The 9,234-nt window shown below is 37.7% G+C and overlaps 1 protein-coding gene across 1 annotated transcript; it reads right to left on the bottom strand.

Annotated features, from left to right (window-relative positions):
* Positions 1–1,668: 1,668 nt before the first annotated feature.
* Positions 1,669–3,121, bottom strand: LOC131630516 (uncharacterized). Its single transcript, XM_058901294.1, has 4 exons — positions 3,088–3,121; positions 2,730–3,032; positions 2,494–2,621; positions 1,669–2,307 (listed from the first exon to the last, which is right to left on the bottom strand). Exons 1-4 carry the CDS (start codon positions 3,119–3,121, stop codon positions 1,669–1,671), a joined length of 1,104 nt encoding a protein of 367 aa, XP_058757277.1.
* Between the last annotated feature and the right edge of the window lie 6,113 nt (positions 3,122–9,234).

Below are 9,234 nucleotides of genomic sequence, written 5' to 3'. Positions count from 1 at the left end.
ATGTTTGTGCAAATGGTGGGATAATTCATATGTGATGGATTATTGTGATATGCTTGTATGGTTAAGATTGAAATGATAATATTAATTGCATATGCTTGTTGAACTATGGTGGGGATCTGGAATGGTGAACTAGATGTTCATATTCGTGGCTCGGATCCTAGCGGGAATCTAGAGTGAAGTGAACCTGGTATTCACGATTGGTACCACGTGCACATTGCGTTGAGTTGCATTTGAGTCACGTGAGTCAATGTGAAGGTTATGTTTTGATATGAAATAGGTGATAATTGATTTAATTGTTACATTGTGTTATTGTGGTTGATTATCTTTGGTATCTTGAATTGTGGAGCAATGTTGCATATGTGAATATATGAAATGTATTGGAAAATGTTAGAATACATGAATATGTGAAGTGTGATTAATTCGGTTGGTGAATGTTTGTTATGCATTACTTATTATTATATATTTTCATGGTGATATGAATTCTCACCCTTCTGTTGGAATGATGTTTTATACGACATCACTTAGGTGCTCAAGATAGCGGTGCTTCTCGCGAGGATTAGTCGGAGGAGTTAGCTTTTGCTTAGCTTTATCTTAGGTAGTGAGTCATGCTCTGGTCATGTAACACAGGGGTTATTTGAACTCATGTTGTTATTTTGAGAGATGCTTGTGATACTCTCTTTTATTTGGTATTGTATTTTGAGATTATATGATGATGTTGCTTTAGTGCCTAAGCCTTGATACATGGTTCATTTTATGAGATGAAATGATTGTTATCAATTGAGAAAAGTATTATTCCGTTGTGATATGCGTATGAAACATGAATTATAAATAAGTGTTATGATTATGACCAGGTGTATGTTTTGTTGTTTTTAAAAATAAATGTGACGTCCTTTGAGATATGTATGCTAAATTTACTCTGATCTTGCTACATAATTATAGTATTTCCTTGGGGTTAGAATGGGGGTGTTACGGGAGACGGTTTGCTTGTGCGAGCTCCTTTCATGGAACTTTTTTGAGATTTAGGAGTCGGTGAGTGGTGAAAAAGTTTATCAACATGCTCACAATAAGAAGGAGACCGTGTTGTCGAGTTATCATTCGGTGTAGGCTTCATTTTCTTCGGAGCACCATTTGTCTTTATCGACTGAGAAGGTGGTTTCATGTCTGTGTTTCGGAATATCCTATCTTCCTCAATTGTAGTTTGATATGGAGTTTCATGTTGTCACCAGCCTTCGAAAATCTATCTTGTATCATTTCCAATTCGATAGAAATAGAGATATTCGGTTTACCTCTTTCCATGCAACCATCATCATCAAAACTAAGTCTTTTCCAATTAGGGCTAACTTCGTCCATTTTTATTGGCTCACCTAGTTTCATCTTATTGGAAATAACACAAGCACACGGGAGACCATATGTTTTAGGAATAGTGCAGCCACACTTTGCGCTATCAGAACCTACAGTTTCACCTCATTTGGCCTCGTGAAAAATATAGTTCAACCTAGACCAAAACATATTACCGATCAATTAAGAATAAATAATGTTGTCCTTAAATTGATGTTCTAACACCGTTATGCTCTAACCAAATGTGGTTTGTATCACATTATGTTCGTTTTTAATCATGAGATTTACGGAGTCCCAATCTCGACACAAGTCCCCCCTCCTATTACCTAACTAATTTTTCAAACTAGCATGGGCCGACTCAACTCTGTTGGTGGTTGTATTCCCAAGGTGTCGAACATTATCAATCCATGCATAAACAATCTTCTCCTTCACCTGATCAAGAATGGTGCTTTCAACATATTTCAATAAAGCAGGATACTTTTTACACACTTTCCAAAATTGAATAACGGAATCGACATATAAATCTTTTGTGGAAGAATTTAGTATACAATTCCATGCATCCATTATTTGTTCAACAACCACACTAGGCTTCACCAATTTTCCACCTTCGAACTCTAGTTGTTTTTTCTCTACCGCGGGTTTAACCCGACTTCTCACATTCGTTGATATGTGATATCGACAAAATAATGCATTAGAAAAAGGAAATACCTTTGCCGCCGTATTCATCAGTGGGGTATTGCGGTCCGTAACAATCGCCTTAGGCATATCGACTTTTTCCTTCAAAAGTGACCGACACACCTCTAATTCCCATGTAAAATTATCCTCTTTTTCACACTTCAGAAAAGCAAAACCAACGGCATATGTCTTATCGGTAGATGTAACACCAACCAACTCAAATAATGGAAGTCTATACTTGTTGGTCTTGTAGGTAGAATCAAGAATGAGCAATGTCGATAACGTGTTGAACAACTTTATCGAATCCAAATGAGTCCAAAAAATATCTCAGACTGTAACTCCATCGTTGCAAGTTCTGTACCGAGACACGTAATTGTTATCATCCAACAATTTCAATAGTTGTTGCATCTCAATTCTATCTCTCCTAATCGCCTTGTTAGTGTGGTACCAGATATTATACACTTGCCTTATATTTGATACATTGTCGGGTTCCTTCTGTTTCAATGTGGCAAGTGTATTTTTCGATTGTACAAGATTTAAGGTCATGTCACTAATACATGTTTTCTCTTCCGCTTTGAGCCGATATACACTAGGATGACCTTGTAACACTGAGCACAATTCATGGTTATGTAAACCACAAATAACACGAAATTTCTAATTCTTGGTAGCCAACATCTAACCATGAATTTTAAAAGGACATTCACATTTTCTACTACCTGTGTCGTCTCTTTTAAACTTCTCTAGAGGAGTCTTGTATTTCTCGCTTTTTTCGCACCATATTGTTACAAAAGCGTTTCTTTTTTCCAAACCATTATCTGATCTTCTTATTACCACACCAAAACCAAGTCTAGTTGCAGTCCTACGAATCCATGTGAGCATGCCATCACGATCATCAAACTCTTGCTTGTTATTAAAGTCACCATCGATATTTACCGACTTTACGACAACCCCTTGAACATTCGGAGAAACATCGTTTGTAGAAACTAATTCTTTTGAGATATTATCGGGATGCACTATGACTATTTGTAAACAATAACAAATAATTACAAAACTGCTGTAAAAAATAGCACAGACATGTTCCGGAGATGTACCTACGGAATGTGTTCATCTTTAACACGTTCTGAAGTTGTACCTACATAAGCAAAATTACTTTCTTTTTTACAAAAACTTCATGACTAATGTGAGCAATGTAATGGACAAAGAATATTTACCTGAAATTCAGTCTTCTCTTGCTCTCTTTAATTTGTTGCACCAAAAAGTTGAAGTTTTGGAGTGAAAAATGATATTGATGATGTAGGTGTTTTTAGATTGGTGAAGGTGAGTGTTGAAGAAGAAAAACAACAATGGGGAGTGATCATGTTGGTTCAAAGTATCTCAGAAAGTTCTCAAGTTATATCTACGGAATCTTCTGGCTCTAAGACGTTCCGTATATGTAGCTGCAAAAAATCCCAAGAACTGAATTGTTATGAAGTTTTTCCCAATGTTATTCAGTTTAAAATACTTCCGTAGATTTAGTTCCGGAAAAAACCTAATTTTGGCAACAAAAAAAGGTTCTTTCTGATATGTATCTCTGAAATCAGGGGGCATAAATGGAATTGCGCTATATGCCTAAGAGTATCAAGGGGTGAATTAAGAAATTGTCTTTTTTACTACACACACTCACAAAGTCCATTAACCTCCTTGCTTTTTTTATTACTGTTTACATTTAATTGATTAATTAAATATTATTTTAATTAGTTGATTTTATTAATTAAAATTGATTAGTTTTGCTAATTAATTTTTATTAGCATAATTATTTGATTTTAACATTTTTTAATTAATTGATTAAATGATTAATTTACTTGTTTATTTGTTTAAAAGGCATGTAGATCCATCTACGGAAGCATCCAATGTATTTGAAAACTAACATGCTTCCGTAGGTCCATCTATGGAAGCACCCAATGTTTTTGAAATAACATGCTTTCGTAGGTGCATCTACGGAAAGAGTATTTTTTTTAGTTTCTTGTTATTTATATTTCATTGTTCATGTATGGTTACCTATGCAGACATTATGACTCAGGGGCCAGATAGAGATATACATGGGAGGACTGCGCAGCACGCATCTGTGCGTCACGAACGGGCGCTATATCTCAGGTGACTGATGGAGCTGCTGTTCCACCTGATACACCCGCTCCAGCCGAGACTTCTACATCTGTTCCAGTTGAGGGATGCTTGTGGAAGGCAAGGATAGTTGCGGGCAACTGTACTCTATTGGTGGTAACAATCTTATACTCTTCTACTTTTTTTATATTTTTTGATAGTACTTTAAAATAACCGTGTTTTCAGGGTTGGATACTACAGTACTTCCCAGACATTATTGTCTGGGGAGAGGTAGAGGAGTACACAGAGGTCATGTCGTGTGCCAGTGCTTTCACCCCCCTTAGAGGGAACCAGGTGCCGGATTTCTACAGGCGCGGTCTTAACCACATGGCTGCGGAGGACATCAGGTACTTGTTTACGGTGTTTTCCGGTAAACAACCGCTAGTCCTCCAAACTATGAATATACTTTGGTTACTCGCAGGATCGACTAGATTGATCCTAGGACATGTGTCGAAAAGTTATCTTTTATGATGATTCGATTCATACTTTATGAGTTTTAGTTTTCTTTAATGAGATGATCCTAATCTATGAATGACTATAAAGTAAAACTAGACCTAATGCGACGAAATAAATTGCAAAGAGTAAATTGAAATTGGTTAGACAATAAACATACATGACTTCGACAGAAATGTAAAGGAATTTAAACTGTAAATGTAAAAGATTCGACAAGAAAATAAAGGAATGTTAAAATACTTCATTCTTGTAAAGGAAAGACAAATATATAAAAGGTAACGGTGTTACACGTACATTTCTCAGCAAAAACTCTTTCTCTAATGCTTGATACTTGAGTGATTTGTACAAAATGAACACACTTGGATCCTACCACTAAGACCCTTATTTATACTAATTCGACCCTAACAGTCCTACTCTAACGAAATGCCATGTTGCTCGCTTGCATTCGCTTCGAATTCCTGAGGCTCCACATCTCCTCCTTGATTCAAACGAAACTTTTTGAATTTCAAATCTTCTCGCTCGAACCCTCTTCGACTCGTAGAAATGTGTCCTTTATGAGAATATATCAAAATACCCTAAGTTTCTTCGACCTTTAGGTTTCGAAGGCCATCTATTCCAATCCAGCTTCGATTTAGGAATCTTCATGATTTATAACAATCTCAAAAATAGCCATTCAAAGCCATTCTTCCTCCGAGACCTATATCTTCGAAGAATATAATTATTATTCGAAATCTTCAACTAACAAATTACCCCCAATAAATAGATATTAGGAGTAAGGCTAACAACTGTTGGACCGTCAGATGGATAAATCAGCTGCCGACGCGTGTCTCATTAACTCAATTAACCAAATAAAATAGAAAATTGAAGGTTTTCTACTAAACCTTTAAATAAAGGATTTCAGTGTTTGCAACACCTTCTTTTCTACTCATAATCGTTTCCTCTGTTAGCATCTTCAAACGCAGAAACAAAACCCTTTTTCATCATCTCTTTATCTTTTGAAGAAATTCATTCATGGCTTCCTCCACTGATCAAAACCAAACGATGCAAACCGTGAACGCTTCTTAACCTGTTCATCAACTTCAACGTCCTTCACAATTGGGAAATCAACAATACATCCCAGAACCAAATATGGAGGAAACTCGCGCTATTTACGCTTCTCAGGTAATTATCCCTTTCACGATTTTTGGAAAAACTCATGCTTTAATGGGTCCTTTACCTAGTTGTAATACTCACCTTCAAAATAAATTTTGTCCTGCTTACTATAAGACTAGGCCTTTAGTTAGTAGAAATAAGATAGATGATGAGGGTAAACCACTCCTTGCTGAAAACACTGCCGCTGAAGGTTCTTCGACTAAAGCTTCTATAGTCCAAGAAACAATTAGGTTAGAATACATGACCAATATCCTTAGGGTCTTTAGGGAAATTCCCTTAGCAAAAGATTCTGATCTATATTGCGCTTGGTTGGCTAAAGTTGAAGCCAAAAAAGCCTCATTTTGTAAAGAATTAGGGATTTACGATTTGATCCAGTTATCGAAATCTGGTTTAGAGTATAACCAAACCATGTTGGTAGCATCCATGTATTTCTGGGATGCTTCTTACAATACCTTCCATCTCCCATGTGGGATGGTTACCCCAACTCTCTTCGATATAGCTGCTATCACAAGGCTTCGACCAACGGGGGAAGATTTCGACCCCAAATATATGGATATTGATACCATAAAGTTTGGTGAGATTAAAGCCACCTACACTGTGTTTACTATAAAACACCATGATAAAACAAACGATGAAGTCTCAGACGAAGATCATATTGCGTTCTTAGCGCTCTGACTCTCGAGATGTGTCTACTGTTCAAGGTCTCTTCAAGTAGCTAAGAGATATCTCTGTATGGCCAATCAACTTAATGCCAGGAAGAAATTGAATTTGAGCCAACTGATTCTTGGGTACCTCTACGAAAGTCTTGGCGAATCTGTAGATTTCTTGAAAACATACAAAACTGGGACTTCTTTACTTTTCGCGGGGCCTTTTTGGTTATTGCAATTGTGGCTTAATGCTACCTTCGAAGCTTTTCTCCCAAAGAAAGGTATAGTTGACAAAGAAAACGCAACTATTCAGAACCGAACAGTCGAAGGAACAAGACTTGCTTACCTAACTCCCCCAGAAGAAGGAGGTCAACTGCCTGAGGCATTTCAAGCATATATCATGATGTTTGCTAAGCGCTACAATTTTAGTCCCTCGATGGCTCCATTTGTAAAAAGGGAAGTAGGTCCTAAATGGTTCACACGAAAGTTTCCTGCTCCCTCCCTGGATCAACAGGTTGAATCGATGACTATTTGGGAACCTTTCTTAACTACTAAGATGTTATATCATCGATTGCGGATTACAAAGAGCCATTATTGCCTCCTCAACTATCAACCTAATCTAGTGTGGAGACAATTCGGGCTTGTCCATCTTAAACCCAAATGTATGTATGACAAGAAGAGCCATATGTGTCTACATACCATGCATTCGACAGAGGAAAACTTTGCACCCAACATCACCAGATATGTTGGCATTACAACCTTGACTCCTATCTCTTTCGAACCCACATTCTATTCCACTATAGAGTTTCATCAGTGGTGGGCAGAATATTATGACAATCAGATCTTCGACGTTGTTGGTCTTTCACACGAACTGACTGAGGCTTTTGCTGCCGTACAGGAACGCTTTCAGAAAGGTACTACGACGCACATTAAAGAAATCAAGGCTTTCCAAAAATTCTTTGAAACTATCTATAGGCCTAATGATCTTAGTCGGACCGTTCATGAAGCAGCGATTACTTTACGCGAGAAGTTTTCTAACAAACTCGATAAGTTGAAACTTCCCACATATGTTCATCCTGAACAACGTTATGAAGTGGCTTTCAAACTATATCCTCCCAAATTTCCTCCACTACCCAGCGCTGACTTTGGTGTGGCTCTAAGCCCTCCTTTCCCATACTGGTTTGTGTGTGGGAATGTCCCCAAAATTCTTTGTGAATAATCTAAAAAACGTGTTGAACGAGTTGTTCCGAATAAGCATACCTTGGATAATTTCAAAGGACATCTTCACATAAGTCTCGAACACGTTAGTGTTCTGACTCCAATACCTGAAGGTTTGGAACTGGATAACCTTTCGATTGGCATTTCTTCATTTTGTCTTTAAACTAACTTGTCTTGTTTTGATTATAGCTCTTGGCCGAAGAAAAGTTATCAAAGATCCTGCTACTAACACTCGTAAAGCTGCTGCAGCTTCGAAAGGCAAGAAAGCAAGTGGAAACGATTCCACCAATACAAGTAAAAAACCTGTGGTAAGTACTTTGACCTCTGGTTTATGTTTTGCTCTAATGTCATTAATATTTCTGACATAAATATTTCCAGAATACAGAACCTCACACGACTCCCAAACGGAAAGCTTCGACTGCAAGCGTCACCATTGCTTCAGATGACGAAGATGGGTCTCCTCCTCACACCAAACTGACGATGAAGAAAAGACAAAAGATCATCGTCTCCTCAGTTAAAGGAAAAGGATCTGGGACTTCGAAGCCTACGTCTTCGAGTGACAAAATCTCTTCTGACGAACAGCCTCAAAAGATAGCTAGAACCATACCTGTCGGCGAGAGTCACAATTTGAGCCCAGATAATATTCTGGCAAAGGTAAGGAACCTGGTCTTTTATCACCTTACTGTAGGTTCCATCCTAACCTTTAATTTGAGTTAAACCCTTCTAAATTTGTAGGATGATGTGGGTACTGCCACCTCTGATCTCAAGACATCAAATTCTTCTGCTGATATTGAAAATCTTCAAGGTACATTCTTATGTCCCTTTTATTTACTAATATTTTCCTTTCGATAAATCTCGATTTGATGTAAAATAACTCTTGTGGCAGCTATTCAACAACGAAATTCACCAGCTCTTTCTCCGGTTATCAAAGATGATGAACCTTCCACAAACGTTCCTTCCATTGAACACACTGAAGGTACTCGCTTGAATGATTCATCTCCAATCATTGATCAAAATATTGAGATGGAGGACAACCCCCAGCTATCTAATACTGATGAAGGAATCGAATAGTCTATAAGGAGTGAGGAAACTAACCCTGAGAATGAAACTAGGGACGAAGCTTCCAACCAACTTTAACTAGAAAAAACAGAGAATTAACCCTTTGGGAAGATCATTGTTCACGAGATTGTTTTGACCAATACCCCTCCAACATTCTTTTCAGCTGAATAAGAGCGTCTCAAAACTACCAATCCTGTGGGCTTCCTCAAAGCCATGATGAATGCAAAGGGTGGTTCGCCTATTAAAGATGGAGCCTCTTCGACCACTTCTGTGGACAATAATGCAGAACCTAATAGCCAAAGTCTCCTTTACAAAATAAAGGAAAAGTTCTTCGATATCGACCTGGTCGAAGTATTGGGAAAAGATGCTACCACCTGTTTTGGGCTAAAGACCCTTCTAAAGAAAATGGATCTACTCCATGTTTCTGAGGGGGTTTCGCATGTGATTGTCTCACAGGGTTTCTTACTTGACCAACTTCAATCAGATAATCTTCGAAAACAAGAGGTCAGTCAGAGGTTAAGTATGAAAGTAGCTACCCAAACCTCTTCATGGA

Source organism: Vicia villosa, unplaced genomic scaffold, assembly GCF_029867415.1.
Source record: "Vicia villosa cultivar HV-30 ecotype Madison, WI unplaced genomic scaffold, Vvil1.0 ctg.000688F_1_1_5, whole genome shotgun sequence".
NCBI classification, from domain to species: Eukaryota; Viridiplantae; Streptophyta; class Magnoliopsida; order Fabales; family Fabaceae; genus Vicia; species Vicia villosa.
Note: the sequence above shows the minus strand (reverse complement) of the source record. Positions and strands in the feature narration are given on the sequence as shown.

Coding starts and splice junctions, on each gene's coding strand:
- LOC131630516 (XM_058901294.1), bottom strand. CDS start 3,121: ATGAACACATTCCGTAGGTACATCTCCGGAACAT. Junction 2,622..2,729: donor GTTTAAAAGAGACGACACAG/GTAGTAGAAAAT, acceptor AATTGTGCTCAG/TGTTACAAGGTCATCCTAGT. Junction 2,308..2,493: donor AACAGAAGGAACCCGACAAT/GTATCAAATATA, acceptor GATTCGATAAAG/TTGTTCAACACGTTATCGAC.